Source organism: Ascidia mentula, chromosome 7 (genome assembly GCF_947561715.1).
Source record: "Ascidia mentula chromosome 7, kaAscMent1.1, whole genome shotgun sequence".
NCBI classification, from domain to species: Eukaryota; Metazoa; Chordata; class Ascidiacea; order Phlebobranchia; family Ascidiidae; genus Ascidia; species Ascidia mentula.
Window position 1 is genome coordinate 506,356 of NC_138572.1, and position 17,208 is coordinate 523,563.

Here is a 17,208-nt window from a genome sequence, read left to right on the forward strand (position 1 = left end):
TGTTGTCAATAATTATGCATTTTCATTTCGAGTGCCGCCATATATTCTTCCTGTGAATATTTGACGTTAAAACATTCTGCACGTTGGAATTCATTCCGACTGACCGAGCACTAATCGTTCTTTGTCTTAAACCAACCACCAACATTTGGTACAAAATATATATTTTATTTGTGGGAGTTCGATTACAACCGTCACAAAAACGCAGAATTCACTGCAAGCATTAAAGTTTATGAGTTTATTTAGTTTCGTCATCATAATCAGTTTCGTAATCCGATTCGAACGATGACGAACTGATACTGCTTAAGCGTGACGTAGAGTTTCGTGACGTCAGAACTGTATTTTCGTATGACGTAGTTCTTTTGTTTGTTACGTCATTAGGCAACCTTGCACTTGGACGAATTTGTGACGTCAACGATTGCTGTCTTGGGGCCGGTCTGGGTCTCAGTGACGTCGTGCGCGTCGGAATGAAAGGCGGAATTTCATGATTCGTGACGTTATTCGGCATGACGTCAGTTCTGATCGGATTGGTTCGGATGACTTCGGTTTTTGCAAGGTAGGGTCTTTTGGGTCTGTTTTGTGCTGCAGATCAGAGTTGTTAATATTTCATGATAAACTCCTAGTATGTTTTCACACAATTGACCAAGAATCAATCGCATGATTTAAAAAAAAACGTTGCATGGCAACAGAAATGCGAAACCTTTGTTGCGCAGCCTGCTATGTATGGATTTATCATAAATATTTTCACAGCATAACTGCCCTAGGAAGTGCATATTTTTTTGACGGTTGCATTATATGCGCGTAAGGCAAGGGTACTTCCACCAAACACCCTTGAGCAAACTTATCGGCACAATGAACTTACTTATGTATGGTTGTCCCTTGTCGCTTGGATCTCCAATCCCGTCATTACTGGAAATAAATAAAAACGTGTTCAGTTGCTATTGGTAGGGGAAGTAACGTTGCAATAGCAAGATTTAGTTTCTCAAAAGGCCACGTGTCAACCGTTATAGTAAATTAATGTAAATATACATTTGCACTGTAGTTTTGTCATTTGGGTTTGAAAATACTAAAACTATGAGTGCAGAAATAACGGCTACTGTACCCTTTCCAGAAGCGGAAGAAACCTAACTTTCCAGTCCTTATAATTTGCAGTGACCATTAGGTTGTTCACAACCATAACACTGCTCTTCCATACCGCCCATGGTATAAAATCTCCACCACCACTGTAGAACGTAATTGGGGCGATGTTAAATGACGTATCAAGCAGTAAATATGACGCAATAATATAGCGACTTCGTTTGGCTTCAATAAATGTATCTGTGGTTGCCATGTCGTTGGAAGCGAATCGAGTTCCCGCGCTAACTGTCACGTGAAACGTAATAGCCAATAGGGAGAAGGTTGAAAAGTAGACCAAGCCGGCAATGCATTTCCACACAATCTCTTTGTACGCCCAGCCAATGATGTAATATCGTTGCGCACAAACACCACCGTTCAAGGTCATTCCTTCGTTCATTCTCGTGTACAAAAACAGAAACAACTTGCTCCAGACCGTCACAGCGCAAGATATCCACGACACCAGGATAACCAGCTTTTCTTCTCCCGGATAAAGAAGCACCATTTTCACTCTACGGAAATGTTGACGCCACAAACTGACGTAAGTCAACAACGAACATAGGTGACCTGTCGTATGCCATATGACGTCATGCGTCTCACACTCCATGTCCGTGATGTCAGTATTGTTTTGTAAGGTTGCAATGCTAATTAACCTCACCAAAGTAGCACCAAGACACACGAAAGAGACTGAATCGAGCCAGTTTAGTTTCCCTTTTATGACGTACAGAAGCATCATCAATAGATGTAGTGACGTAACAATAATTAGCACCCAACACACTGCATTCTCTGCCATTTTTATTTAGACTTATCGAAGAAGTTGCTAAATGTAAATAACAGCGGGAGTTTTATACAAAACTGGTACGACCAAACGATCTTTTAAAATCAGTGCTTTTCAAACTTTTGTGCTTCGTGGCCCCTACTGTAACGATCAATGGCCTGTACCCCTCCTCTCATCCGCTAAAAATGGCGAGCGAACACAAGCCAAACTTCAAGTTTTTTAATGAAACCCTGCTTTACTGAGACAAACATAATTTCTGATATACTGCGGAGTGTAATTTGTTTGAGCTGTGTGAGCATTTATACGAGGGCAAAGCTGTAATGTTGTCACACGTGACATATGTTCCAGATATCATGTCACAACTGCCGCTGCTTTCTGCACCTGTCCGTATAACTGTTTAGTCCCAATGCCAACTAACACAAACAAATGTATAATACACCGTGCCATATGTATGGAGGAACGAAATAGTCCACACCACACTATCGTGTTTCTATCCCATCCTGATCGTCAATTACACGGTGCAAATGCTAAAGCTATCGCAAGTTTAATAGACTCCAACCGATTTTAAACTTTAATCATTTGCGGCTGTGTAACCCTTTTTGCAATCAATAGATAAATTGTTCCAAAAAACATTTTTTTTTAACCTTGCGGACGCTCCGTCTCGTTGGAAGTTTTTAGATTTAGTTTCAACAATGAAACAGGCCAAATGTTCTATAAACGTAAAGTTAAATTTTATAAACGTAAATCTTAAACCCCCAGTTTACTAAAAATGCCCAAAAAACATTCATTGCATTTCTAAATGCCAGTACCCTCTGATTCCTACCTTTCCTCCATTTCCCGCCGTTTCCTCCTTCTATTCCTTCTGTGCGCGAAGCAGGTCGCAATTAAACCAATCATCACCACAAACAACGCCCCTCCCACCGCTAGGAGCGCTATCATCACTGTGTTTTCACCATTTTCTTCCGGTTCTATGACACAATAAGCATTGTTACAATATAATGTAAGGTGCGTGCTTCAAAACAACTATTTTTCTCAATTGTCATAATGACAACTTTACTTTTTATTTGACAGAAATCTCCTTTGTATTCATCCGTACAAATACACTGCGGCTCTCCAACATCCGGCAAAGGACGGCACGCTCCTCCGTTGTAACAAGGACTCGGCTTGCACTGATCTGATCAAATCCAACAGTCAGAAAGTAAGTGAAGAGTTTTGTTGTTACAAAATATCTCATTGTCTTACGAAGTAAAATTATAAAGAATAAGCATTGGGTTTAATTTAATTATCCCACCTATGCAAAACCTGCCGGGTCTCTCCGGTTTTTTGTCCTTCATAAACGGTTTACAGTGACACGTGAATGAACCTTCTGTGTCGATACAAATCGCCATTTTTACGTCACAATCAGTCATTATTTTCAACGATTTGCATTCTTTTACGTCTGAAAACGGAGAACAGAATTCAGAAAACAGAATTTCTAAACTTTAATATTGCGTTTGCAAGACGTAGTACCTCTGACAATGGCGTACTTGGGGTCAAAGGTCACACTTGGCGAGTCATTATTCGGTGTTACGACACCTGGGGGCGATAATTTGTTTAAATAAGATTGAAATTCCGCTTGGAGCGCCCGAGAGTTGGTATTCTGCAAATCAAACAAAGTTTGGGTTCACTAAACAATTAACGTATCGTGCATAACATGTATTCTATGTAAGAACGTTTCCCACTTGTACAATTGCTGGTGGTTTCTTTGTGGTAACGGGAGCCGGTTGCATAAGATCATTGAAATTGAAATTGAAATCCAATTGTCGTTTGACTCGATTTGCATTATTTGAAGCGTCCAGGACAAGTAAAAAAACAGCGCGTAGTTTCTTACGTAACAATAGGCTTTCCGTTGTGACGTCAACTACAGTTTTCTTCCCAAGAAATGACGTAAAAGCGAAATGCAACTAAAAATTCATCATGTTACATAACGTCAAATTCTATCGAATAATGGAATAATGACTGCTTACCGCGTCACTGATTCTGCGTTTTACCGGTGATTTCCCTATAATGGTACTCTGTGATATGTTGACACCTTTTATCTCCATGACAACCATCTCGCCGGAGAACCTCAACACGTCTGTTACGTCACAGATGTATTGAACAGGCGAATGGTAAATGTGGGATAATACGACATGTTTACCTTTGCAAACCCCTGTGACGTTCATTTGATCTTTCGGGCAACCTCCTGACGATGACGTCACAACTATAGCTTTCTTCGTTGTTCGGGATATCCGCGTGGTGGCGGAAGAGAAAGTTCTCGTTTGAATTATTGACCTGAAGCAGGATTGGACGTTATATCGGGAGTACCGTTTGTTGGTAATTATTTATCCAGCTGTTGTACCTTGTCTGTGTGGTAATTTGCTGTTGATTGGTAAAAGTCTGTTGAATGGTGCTTGAAGGCATTGGCAGGGATTTACCTGTATATGAAAAAAAACATCAAAAACAAATAAAATTAGTTAAATTCTAGGTTTCAAGTTATAGTGGTAGGAAATTACTCGGTGTAATTCTTGTGGGGGGTTCCATAGCTACACAATGTCTTCCTCTCAATAGATAGTATAAACCTCCTCCGTCTATGTAACCTTTCTTGCACGAACATTGATAATCACCGTTTGTGTTCGAACAATCGGCAAACAAATGACAATCGTTTAATTTCGTGACAATGCACTCATCCACGTCTGCAACAAATAGTAATTGTTACTTTGATTTTGGCATTATGACGTCAAAAGTTACTGGATTTGATTTTTGCCCCGGAGAGTAAAGTTGGTGTCGTATTTTAATTAATCTTGGTTTGTGAAAGTTTAATGAAATATAACAGCCTTCAAGTCATGGGCGTCCGTAGGGGGGCGAGGGGGCATTTGCTCCCCCTGTGGAAATAAAAACTATAACACATACTTATCAGGGCTGAGGATTGGCAACACAGAAATAATTTAAAAACAAATTTTTCCTTTTTTTTTTGAGGGCGCCTTTGTTCCGAGCCAATTTAGCCACCATGCTTTAATGAGTTACATAATGAAGCAACAAGCCTCTGATCATAGTCAACTGACGATGCTTATGGTAACTTACATAAGCGAAATCGATTTTCCACAATAAAATCTGCTGGCGTTAATCAAGAGTATTGTTGTTTCATTATATACACCAACTAAAGTAATTTGCTGTCGCAGATAAATAGACAATGCCTAACCGAGGGCTAGATCCCTCTACAGCTATTAAGCAAGTCCTACCTTCAATGAGTTATTTTTACACCGAAAAACGCTTCCTAATCACAAACCGTTCAGGTTGAAGAAACGGATCCAAAATGAAGATTTTTCATTTTCCTCCCCGGTTAAATAAGCTCTCTTGATCAAACTAATAACCCCTGTACTTCGGGCGGTAAAGAATATTAACATCGAAGCCAAAGATCCTGCATATAATATGACGTCATATGTTACACGAAAATACTTAAATAAGAGGATTGACGTCAGTCACCAGGTGATGAGACCTGGTTGGTCGAAACAGTGTGCAAACTGTCTGCAGCGTAAGGTTGAATGATTTTTTTCATTTAATGTTTAACGCAAAATAAAAACTACAGTTTAACTTTTCCGTTTTGCAGTTTAAGATGAGGTTGCTTTAAAAACAAACATAGATAATGCCAACCCATGTTATAGCACTTTTGTATGCTTAATACAGGTGGCAATGTTCAGTGGGTAATCATACCTCTATCTGGATGTGGCATCAATTTTACCTCTCCAACACTTCCGAACTCAACGCTTGCGTGCTTCAGTAGAACTTGCTGGTTCGTGAAAACCCTTTCTATCTGTTTACAAACAAATCCATGGTTAGTTTTGTATTTTCCGCCCACGATCCCCCTTCAAACATAACATGTGGTGGCCGTTTCTCCGTAACACAAATCAATCGTGTTTTCATTAAAAACTTTCCTTGCTTTTACAAAATCAATGCAATTTTTGACAGCTGTTGGAACTTACGTAGTCAGTCAAAATCGACTTCACGTTTTCGTAATATTCTGACGTCACAGATGACGTCACTCCGGGTGACGCAACGGAGGGAAGATGGAGGTACAGTCGGTAGGTCTTTGTTGCTGCGTGGTAAAAGATCAGGTTTATTCTGGGTCCCATATATAAGACTATGCCAGTGGTTTAGTTTGTGAAGGTAAATTTTATGACAAGTAAAGAATTAACCTTTATTTTGTTTAATATTCCAACTATTACATCGGCCGAACCACGCGACTATAATTGTACTTCAATAAAATTTATTTTTCTTTCTGCAAAGCATCTTCATATTTCCCAACTTATTCCAGAATCTCGACTCACTCATTCTAACTTGTATCGGGAAACTAAATGACGTGTGAATGCGGGACTCCCCCTTCCATCTTTCGGCTACTCTCATCTCGTACAAAATATTCCTTCGCAAGTTTGCGATGTTAAAGTAGGCGAGATTTCCGGCTGCAACCACTTCAGACCATTGTTCCATCTCTGCAACGTAGAAGTTCAACGTAAAGGAAATTAAACGTGAAGCGACATAAACGTCTTTCACTGTTAAAGGTAAGAAATTTTGAAATAATTGGCAAAACATCAGAAAAAATACATTTAATTGATTTTTTGGCCACCAAAATATCTTATGGATTCACTAACTGCCGGCAATCCATTAATTCACTGGAGAAATTGTTTTTTTTTTGCATTAACATTGTTTTGTTTCGCGTAACGCCACATCATCAACTTAAAAACTTTTATGTTGGTTTGATCATTTTCGTGCGAACCTTCAACGCCCCGTGATGACGTTTTATCTAAAATGTCTTTAATTTTTCCCGAATCACTTACTTTTAATTCTATATTGGAAAACATAATTCAAGTTTTCCTCGCTTCCACCGCTAGGTGGCAGCACGCGTTTCCACGTCAGTCGTGCAATCTTCGGGCCGATCGCAATCGCTTTGATTTCCACCCCCGGAAGTGGTGGGGGCGCTTCAGTGGTTGACCTTGTGCTGAAGGTCATTCTTGTCGGTACCGTCCCAACCGGTGTGGTTGTAAGCTCGTCTGCAAAAACCCGGTAAACCAAGCCTGAAACTTTTGCCACCACCAAGTTGCATTCATTCATTTTGTTTTTAACGTCTACATATTTATATAATAGCGGTAGTTAGAATCGTGTGACATATATCCTAACTGCAAAAAAAACAAAACTGTTATCATTTAAATATGGCAACTATGACGTCACAGATACCTTCTGTCATGCAAACTCTTCCAGGTGGAAGCTTGTCATGTTTACTTCGGTCGATGTAATCATCTTTGCACGTGCATTTGTACCCGGGTTCCAAGTTGGTGCACTGCGCATGCGCGGAACAGTCTTCCCACGTGGTGTTGCATTCGTTGAAATCTGGAATTTACGAACAAACGAAAGTCAGGTGAGATAGAACGACTAGACAGAAATGAATGGACTGGTTAAATAGTTTTGTTGCAATATTCAACGCACAAAGTATTTGGTTTGAAAGCGTTTTTGTTCACATAAAATCTGAAATTGAATAGTTAATTGTTGCAAATTGTCAACATGCTGAAGGTTTTTCTCCACAAAACAAACTATGACAAGATGAAGTTTAATAATCGCCAACCTGTTATCAGAATGGTGTCCATGTCCAATCCGAGTTGATCTTCGTACACTGTACTATGTTTAAACAAGTGACTTATCTGCTGAGCTTCAACTCTTGATTTCGACTCGAAGAAAAGGTTGGCGATACTAAACATATATATACCTAACTGTAATTCGATATTATATCGTAATCGACGATAATGAATCGTGAAAAACTTACGCGAAAGTCCCATATTTGTTTCCTGGTTTAAATTCAACTCTGCCAGTCGCCATATATTGCTGAAGATGAGTCAACAAGATACGATCCATCTGAAAGTGATAAACCATTTCAAATAATGAGGGCGATGCAACAGTTTGTATCAACAAACTATCCTGTCTTCATGGCCAACAACGACTTAGTCGCAAATATCGTCAACTTATGTAATAAATACCAAGTCGTTTGTTTCACAAGTTTTTTATTTTAACTATTTTTCGCCCATGTTTGTGAGCATCACCAGTAAACGTAAAACAAACGACTTAGGATTTGTTTCAGAAAATTAACAATAATTTTTAGGTTACGTAATCCAATTACTGACGTCAGTTACAAACCAGTTTTCGAACTAAATCAGCAACCTCTACCGCCCTCGGGTGTTTGGGATCTTTCATGTTATCGGTGTAAATCACCGAGGTCAAGTTCAAGGTCGCAACGTAAATGAAATTACCTGTGACGTAATAATCAATATGCGGATTAGATAGGTCACGTGTGATTTCGAAGTTTATGACCCGTTTTACTCAGCGTTTTGTAATTTATTTAATTGTTTATTTTGCAAATTAATTACTTCTAATCTACACAGCTTAACCGAAGGGAAAGACCCTTCTTACTTGCTCAATTTTGTCCATTTGTGCAAAGACCTTTAACCTTATTCATTGTGACGTAACATACTTGTTGTGACGCTTTTCCAAGCTGTAAAAGATCCATTGTTCCGTCGATTAGCTGAGGCCACTCTACATTCGTAAACTGTGTTCATTCTCAACTTTCGGATTCTTTGGGTCATCACGAAATCATGCGACGTGAAATTCCGTTCCCCGATCTCGACTTTACGCGCTGAGATAAAATATACGAACTTTCTTGTTTGGATGAATTAACACAAACATTTAAGCGTGAACATTTTTGCTTCTCAGGCAACTACGACTACTAGCTAAGGTATAAGACAAAACGAAAAACATGCGATAAACAGACAAAATAATTTCGTTAAAATACAATAGAAGTTTTAAATTAACCATCAAAATATCTTGTTTTTTGTTCTGTTTTTGTTTAAATAGTCACCATTAAACTGAGAGGAAATAGTGATTTAACCAACAAAACATTGAAAATCACATGCCCAAATACATTTGTCCATGTTTACATTGTAAGTTATCCTGTGTTTGATGTCAACCACTTACATTTAAGTGATGAGGGATCTCCTTTTGTCCTCCACTGGATGTAGAACCAGAAGTTGAGCTCCTCCTGCTTCATATCGAACGGAATCTTCCAGCTGAGTGAAATTGTTCGCGGATCGTTGAGAGAAACGCTGAAACTCGTGGGCGAATCAAACCCTGAGCAAGGTGACGTTTATCATATATAGATTTTATATTGCGGGTAAATATATTGGACCAGAGGGAGGAAGTCGCTCTTATCGTTGCCCACACAGAATTTGGGGTTTAAAACATTCCAAAATCGAATCAAAATGTTGCAGCTGCTCACACTATTGTTACATTGAAATTAGTCACACCAATATTTCTGAAGTTGGCCTCGTTCATTTTACAGCAGGCACACAAGTATATGATCATGAGGTGTTAAATAAATGAGACACAATTAAGTTTTGGTTTAACTTCACTCACTCAGGCATTTTCGCCCGGGCATGCGTTGGTAATCTTTGCTGACGTCAATGTTTCCGTTTGGACAACGACATGTGAACGTTCCGGGGAGGTTGACGCACTGGTTGCCATGGCAATCCTCCATCGGTGTTCCGCATTCGTTGATATCTGGAACGTTTGAGAACAACTGTTTAGTTGAACAAACTACCCTGCGTTTGTAATCCTGCTGTGTTTAGGACAAATTATATGGTCCATTTAACTGCTGTGAAATTTCTTTTTCGCTGAGAATGATTATGGAAACATTGGAAGTGTCTGCCGATGAATTTCACAGCGGTTATATTGGCTACATTGTTTATCCTGAAGATTTGCAAAGCCGGATTTGTGTATGTAAGATTAGATATTGTATTAGCTTTTAATCCCGTCTAATCACGTGATTTTTACTTACCCGTAACAAAGATGGATTGTCTGTCGATCTTGCCGAGGCTGGGATCGAACCCGGTACCCAATAGTTTCTCAAACGATGTTTGAAGTGTTCGAAGCAAATCGTTTCCGTCCCATCGTGCGTCTGTCGTTATGACGTTGATTTAATTTTTTTTTTTAAAGCTTTGTAATTGCAAATGTGGTGTAAAAGTACTGACTGGGAGGTTTGGTGAAGACGATACTTTGAACTCTCACGTTTCCGTCACCCACGAAGTTGGATGACGTCACTTGGTGTTGTGTTACTGAAACTCCGCTTATCGTGTTGGTTTTACTGGAAACCTGTCAACCGTAACTTAAACATGAAGCGTCATGTTATTGTGCTTTACTTACCATGAAGTTAAAGTACAACACTTAATTATTGAAACAAATTGTCTGACTTATAAAGTTGTAGTTTAGTTTGCAATCCAGATATATTTGGAAACCGTATTTTCTTACAAACTGGTTGATTCTTCCGTGAGTTTCCTCCCGAATAACCTGGTAATCTTCTATTTCCTCTTTCAAGGTGAAATCGAAGGTCAATTTGTAACGGTAAATTGCTGTGGGGGAAAAATACGATTGTGTTTTCCTATCCTCTGGATGTCAACCAATACAAATTCGCGTTACCTGTTGTGATGCGTTTCCATGGTGACCACGTCCCTTCTTTGACGTCAGTGACGGCTCGTACTCGAAACTCGTAGACCGAGTTACTCGATAACTCGTCCACTTCACCCGACAACTGTGAATTCTTTCTGCGAAAGTAATAAACGCGCGCGTAAAGATTATCACGTCATAGTTCATTCAAAAATTTGCGAGGTGATATTTCAAGGGTCAGTAAAACCGAAATATACGCCCTTGAAAACACGTTTGTCATTTCCGCGCGTTGCCTTTAAGCGTCATAATTGAATATTGTGACGTCATTTACCCGTAAACCTCTGTTATCTGTTGTTCTTCATCTTTATCCGAGAGCGATCTTCGTTCGACTTCGTACCTCAATATATTTCCCGCCTTATTTATTGGGCGCCGGAAACGTATCTTCACAACGTTTGAAGAAACGACCTCCAACGCAACACTTGTTGGCGGCCCTGTAAAAGTTACGAATTCACATTTTTTTCTGTCCTCCTTTGGACGTACAACAAATAATTTAGATATTTTTTAAATCAACCCGTGTAATTCCCCACCTGTATTTGGCATACACTTGAGGCCAGGAAACCTGTAACCAGTCACACCAACATCAATAGTTTCTCCTCGGCATTCACATCTATACGTCCCGATAATGTCGAGGCAAACCGCTTTCTTGTCGCATTTGATATCTTTCCTTCCACACGGGTCGCTTTCTGCATCAGAACCGAAAATAATTTCTTGTGTTAAATCTGCACTGTGGAAGATCACGGACTGAAACCGTTTTCCAATCTTTCTTTGCCAATTAAGTTTAACAAAAAATGAAAACGAAACCTCAACGAAAATGGTTTTGACCCATTTAGCACGTAAATGTTTCATTACAAAAAAACTATTCGATGCTTTGTAGAGGTTTTGTGTAGGACGTTTCTTAAAGAAGTGTAATAATGACTCGGTTTTATTCAAATTTTATTCAAAATTTAATTCAGTGACAGAACATGCGTATTTACTGAGAGTAAAGCATACCGGTAAATTGTCCCAAAATCTCTTTTTTAGGATGTTCTGTTGGTTATAGTTAATTTCCCATTTCAAGGTAAAACGTATAATTTAATTTAGATGGACAGAGTATTTAATATTAAACCCTTAGTATCAGATCCGGATTAAAACCCACATTTCCCTATAAATATAAAATATTTTGCTGTCACCGTATGTTTTGATTCTGACTGCGTAGAACAGAAGTTTTTTCACCCATTGTAGTTGAAATATATCCTCAACCAATCGACTCGTTATGTTCACTCCCATCTCGAACGACAAGTGGTAATAAATCTATTAGAACACGATGTTAATGTCGAGTTTGCAAGGATGTTTATATTAATATAACGAGTTAATGGTATATCTGCATTTCCAGTAAGTAAAGCTCCTCGAATCAAAAGCAAAATTAACCTTAATTTATTGACCCTACAACTCGGTTTATAGGAGGGGAATAACCTAACTCGCAGAAGACTTTGGCTAAATTAAAAGAAAAAGCTCTGTATGAATGGTTAAAGTAAGTGAAGCATTTACTTTGGTGTTCCCGTTGTTAAGGTTCAGAGCTTTTTCTTCTTCATGGCCGAGATAGGAGAGAGGCATCGCCTTCTTCAACTGTTGATAAATAGCAACATTTAAAACATTCCACCTGCATGCGATGAAGGAATTGTTGGAGGCAAATTAATCAAAAGTATTTAATTTCCTTGAGGATTATTGTAATCTTGCGTAATTCTTATGTGTCATGCACTGTTAACCCAATAGTTATAAGGAAATGTTATACCGATGATTCAAACTTTGCTTTGTGACCTTTTTTCTTCAAGATAACAGAAAAATGTATTTGCTTCACGTCTAAAAAAAACAACCGTAAAAAATAACTTCCTCCCAACCCAGGAACTGTTTCAGTGAAAAACAACCGAGACACCTTAGGTGGTAAGGGATTGTGACGTCACTCTTCTCTTTAAACTTTAGTAAAGCAAACCTTAATATCGTCAAATACACTTTACGGACTTAACAAGCCATGACAGAAACATACAAGTTTAAGTATTATCACCAAATGAAGAAACATCAATCTCACCCAACGGCAGTTGAACCCACTCTGAGAACTGTCCGGTAAACTTTGAATTGACCGCAGCCACTCGGAACTGATACACAAAATGTGACGTCAGATCTGTGACGTAGGCACGTCCCACAGAACCTCGTGTTGTAGTCTGTAACAGCAATTACCGATTTTTTCCGTATAATTGATTTGTATTTATGAGAAGTGTAGGGCCGGTGACTAACACAGGGGTGATTTGAAAACTTACATGTTTAGTGACTGGTAATTATGACGTAACAGACACTGAGCTTTTTGTAGAACATCTAATAAGGGGGTTCCATAGCAGTTCTCTGCACCCAGGAATTTGCTGCTTGCCGCAATGGCAGCTTTGTCTCTAAACTGGCGCAATAACATTGAAGCAAAACCCTAACTCCACATTTGAAATGTCACTACAAGGTCAACCTAATGTAGTTGGGCCAAAACATTTATCAAGCAATCTGCGTTGTGTTGAAGAAGTTACATGGGAAAACCCCAAGTTATTTGTCATTTGTTTGATAGTCTTTGTTGCCCGTGAGACTGTTTGGTGATTTTGGTATCAAAAAGTTATGTGGAACAACTACCATTATTTGAACCAATTACGTTGCCGTATATGTAACACCACCATGTAGGTCTCATGCTTACGTTGACTATCCTGTCTCTCTTGATTGGTGTATGTTGTACAATGTAGTTCTTCAAAAACCTGGAGTTCGTGAATCTTGGCATCAACCACTTCAACATAACCTTGGATTTGGATATTGCTTGGACGGTCAAATTTCTTGGTGGGGTCGGAACTATGGAAATAAACAATTTCATCTATGTCTGATTAATCACAGTTGCAACAGGAAGTTGAACAAAAGAATTATTTTATCATCAACCAAACGCGAATTTGTAAACAGTTATCTGTAATTTATTTGCGGAAGTACTTCAGTTAATGTGTTGCAAAGACACTAAACCCCAAAACATATGATCATGTTACTCTTGTTTGTCACTTCACCTCCTTCATCTGTTTCCTCTATGCATGTTTTGTACCAGTTGTCGTCATCAACAGTGACGTCAGGGCGTGGAATTGCACGTAGTCCCACATTAATATATCTCATCGGATGCAAGTTTTTGATAATGTAGAAAGTCCGTTTGTTACGTAACTTCCGGTGATCAATGTTATCTGAAAGAAGAAAGCTTTGAGTCAAAGTATGTGGGGGTTTGAAGTGCTTTATGGCGGCTTGCGAAGTTGTTGGTTCGGTTTTTAAGTTTCTTTTTTTGAATATTTCCTGATCAGGAAACCATGACATTAAACTGCACGAAACTTTCACAAAAGCAGTTTTTTAGCTGAAATAACCCAAGAATAAACTTACCTCCTATATTCGTTATCATGTTTCCGTAATCGTCATATCCTCTACCGTTGAGTTGCCCTGACAACCGATCACGTAACGATTTACCATCGGCATCCTCGCCTTCATATTGCGGTGATGTCACGTTGTCAAGGTCGTACCAACTGATGACGTAATTCGATACTGTTTGATTCTGTAAGTGATAAATGCGTTGGACTTCAGGGTTTTTGCAAACTGTAAGTTTAAATGCGTGTTTACCAGGTCGCCTCGCGATTGGACAACAACTGACCACGTGACGTTGATGACGTCATTCTTGGCCTTGCATTTGAAGTTACTGATGCGGAACGTAGATCCTTGAAGGGGAAACAAAATACAAGTAAGTCGGTCTCATTCTTAATTATAGGAAAATAACTAAACGTGTCTGAAAGTTGGTTTGGACGAAAGCCACAAAGTGTGAAATTTATTTTGTGTTTTTCGGCCAAGCTGCCTAAATGGGTTCAACACTAGCATGTGTGAACAACTTATGTCCAAGCTGGGTTCAAACGTCTTAACTAGCTGATCGCCTGCCCTCTCTTCTAACTACTGGTGTTTCAATCACACTCGAATTTAAACCTTACGCTAAAAACTTTCTTTTGTGTACATTATGTAGGACATGACTGTGTTGAATACGACAAAATATCTAAAATAATTAATACAAGTCGTACGTATGCAAACATTTTCTCACTGCAAACTGTCTTGATTCTCCTGTCCTAAGAAACTACTGTTTCGTTAACAAAAAACACTTGGTTTAAAAAGAAACCTTCACAAAAACTTACCGAATGCCAGCAAAAACATAAAACAGTGAATGAACAATTTCCAGAATTCAGCCATCTTTGACTTCGCGCACAAACCAAGTTGACTCCAAGGGGTTTTGTTAATTGTGATGTAATAACCACCTTCTCATCCAATCATCATACTTGCATGTGTAATTATCAGAACCCTCTTCTACGCCTGTTTTGTGACGTCACAGTGTAATTCTCTGTCCTTGTTTGATGACAAATTATGTCACAAAGTTCAAAGAAAAACAAACAAAAGAATTCTGTGCGTTGCTTTTAACATAAATTAATCCCTTTTCACTTTTTATTTTGCGTCGCAAAACTGGTTTCAAAATTTCTGCTCAAATATTCTCTCCAAAAGAACTGTGAAAACTTTTACATTTTCTCGATCAAGAAGATAAATTAAATTCCAACTCACAGTAAAATCTTACAGTGCTAAAAGCTTTCGCACTGTTGAAAGAAACTTGTCTGGCGAGTCCTGTGTGAACGTGTAGGTTTGAGCCCCGGGCGATCCAACTTACCACATAACAATGGAGGTGGTACGAAGGTTGCTGGTTCGAATCCCAAGGTTTCCTCCAAAAGGTTAATTTCGTTTTATTCACGCAAGTTTATATATTTAAGTATTGGCGACATAAATTTGCCATAGAAGCGAACACGGCGTGGAATTTTTATGCAGTTTTATTGGTTCTTTGACTTTGCCAAGGTCATGAATGTTGAAACAATGGTGGACACTAAAATGTGTATTTTACTGCCGCCAGGTGGCAAAAAAGAGCAAACACAGTTGTATCAAATTTAGCAGAAAATAAAATTTATTTCGTTTTAATTGGTAATCCGCTAGATGTCAGTAACTGCTCCACATCGTTTTCAACATAGACACTGACATAAGTTCAAGAAAAATTGAATGTTTCATGGACAAAATATCGTTTGGTCGAAGAGTAAAGTGTGGCGCCGTGTTTAGAATATCTACTTAACATTAACATCTTGCGTGCTTGTGGTGAACCGGGTGGTTTAGTGTTGCAATTTGTTAAAACAGCTTGTGGTCAAATAGAGAATGGCGGTTTTTGTGATTATTATTATTTCCCCTATTCTGGGCATTCTGATGAAATAGTTGATCTTGGTATATTGAGTCTTGTTACTCCTTTTGCTATTGTCTTCCTAACTTTTTTTGTGTTCAAAGTGATCGTAATTCTAACTTACAGACTATTATTTTTTTAAATGTGGCGATTTTTAGTAAAATTATTGTTTTGTGCGTTGTCATTTCCAACAGATGTGTCTGATTTATTAGTTTAGTTAGGTCTTTTCCCCTGTGAGACAATTCTGGAAACCATTTTGTCTGCAACATTGGTCAGAGTGAATAAAATGCGTAGCTTTATGGTCTCGATTTGTTTTGTGCTGCAGATCAGAGTTGTTAATATTTCATGATAAACTCCTTGTATGTTTTTACACAATTGACCAAGAATCAATCGCATGATTTTAAAAAAAACGTTGCATGGCAACAGAAATGCGAAACCTTTGTTGCGCAGCCTGCTATGCATGGATTTATCATAAATATTTTCACTGCATAACTGCCCTAGGAAGTGCATATTTTTTTGACGGTTGCATAATTTGCAGTGACCATTAGGTTGTTCACAACCATAACACTGCTCTTCCATACCGCCCATGGTATAAAATCTCCACCACCACTGTAGAACGTAATTGGGGCGATGTTAAATGACGTATCAAGCAGTAAATATGACGCAATAATATAGCGACTTCGTTTGGCTTCAATAAACGTATCTGTGGTTGCCATGTCGTTGGAAGCGAATCGAGTTCCCGCGCTAACTGTCACGTGAAACGTAATAGCCAATAGGGAGAAGGTTGAAAAGTAGACCAAGCCGGCAATGCATTTCCACACAATCTCTTTGTACGCCCAGCCAATGATGTAATATCGTTGCGCACAAACACCACCGTTCAAGGTCATTCCTTCGTTCATTCTCGTGTACAAAAACAGAAACAACTTGCTCCAGACCGTCACAGCGCAAGATATCCACGACACCAGGATAACCAGCTTTTCTTCTCCCGGATAAAGAAGCACCATTTTCACTCTACGGAAATGTTGACGCCACAAACTGACGTAAGTCAACAACGAACATAGGTGACCTGTCGTATGCCATATGACGTCATGCGTCTCACACTCCATGTCCGTGACGTCAGTATTGTTTTGTAAGGTTGCAATGCTAATTAACCTCACCAAAGTAGCACCAAGACACACGAAAGAGACTGAATCGAGCCAGTGTAGTTTCCCTTTTATGACGTACAGAAGCATCATCAATAGATGTAGTGACGTAACAATAATTAGCACCCAACACACTGCATTCTCTGCCATTTTTATTTAGACTTATCGAAGAAGTTGCTAAATGTAAATAACAGCGGGAGTTTTATACAAAACTGGTACGACCAAACGATCTTTTAAAATCAGTGCTTTTCAAACTTTTGTGCTTCGTGGCCCCTACTGTAACGATCAATGGCCTGTACCCCTCCTCTCATCCGCTAAAAATGGCGAGCGAACACAAG

General features: G+C 38.9%; 1 protein-coding gene across 2 annotated transcripts; it reads right to left on the bottom strand.

The window, feature by feature from the left end:
* Nucleotides 1–182: 182 nt before the first annotated feature.
* LOC145908085 (uncharacterized) lies at nucleotides 183–14,787 on the bottom strand. 2 transcript variants are annotated; one of them, XM_082995262.1, is made up of 38 exons: nucleotides 14,656–14,787; nucleotides 14,099–14,193; nucleotides 13,865–14,033; nucleotides 13,507–13,674; nucleotides 13,155–13,303; nucleotides 12,513–12,645; nucleotides 12,219–12,286; nucleotides 11,975–12,052; nucleotides 11,617–11,737; nucleotides 10,975–11,130; nucleotides 10,719–10,878; nucleotides 10,421–10,545; nucleotides 10,253–10,353; nucleotides 9,976–10,096; nucleotides 9,783–9,902; nucleotides 9,362–9,505; nucleotides 8,924–9,076; nucleotides 8,424–8,585; nucleotides 8,090–8,202; nucleotides 7,722–7,810; nucleotides 7,524–7,648; nucleotides 7,139–7,291; nucleotides 6,742–6,954; nucleotides 6,235–6,396; nucleotides 5,890–6,002; nucleotides 5,621–5,720; nucleotides 5,196–5,327; nucleotides 4,423–4,602; nucleotides 4,269–4,344; nucleotides 4,068–4,201; nucleotides 3,895–4,004; nucleotides 3,610–3,831; nucleotides 3,398–3,527; nucleotides 3,180–3,326; nucleotides 2,946–3,062; nucleotides 2,712–2,856; nucleotides 860–906; nucleotides 183–579 (listed from the first exon to the last, which is right to left on the bottom strand). In XM_082995262.1, exons 1-38 carry the CDS (start codon nucleotides 14,708–14,710, stop codon nucleotides 236–238), a joined length of 5,130 nt encoding a protein of 1,709 aa, XP_082851388.1. In that variant the 5' UTR covers nucleotides 14,711–14,787; the 3' UTR covers nucleotides 183–235. The 2 variants fall into 2 exon arrangements, with proteins under 2 accessions (XP_082851388.1, XP_082851389.1); XM_082995263.1 differs by having other exon boundaries at nucleotides 5,621–5,716; nucleotides 5,886–6,002.
* Between the last annotated feature and the right edge of the window lie 2,421 nt (nucleotides 14,788–17,208).

Excerpts from the sequence above, each read along its gene's own strand:
- LOC145908085 (XM_082995262.1), bottom strand. The coding sequence starts at position 14,710 with ATGGCTGAATTCTGGAAATTGTTCATTCACTGTTTTATGTTTTTGCTG. Across the intron at positions 5,721-5,889 it reads AGTCGATTTTGACTGACTAC|ATAGAAAGGGTTTTCACGAA; the intron begins GTAAGTTCCAAC and ends GTTTGTAAACAG. Across the intron at positions 4,603-5,195 it reads CCGTTTCTTCAACCTGAACG|ACGTGGATGAGTGCATTGTC; the intron begins GTTTGTGATTAG and ends TATTTGTTGCAG.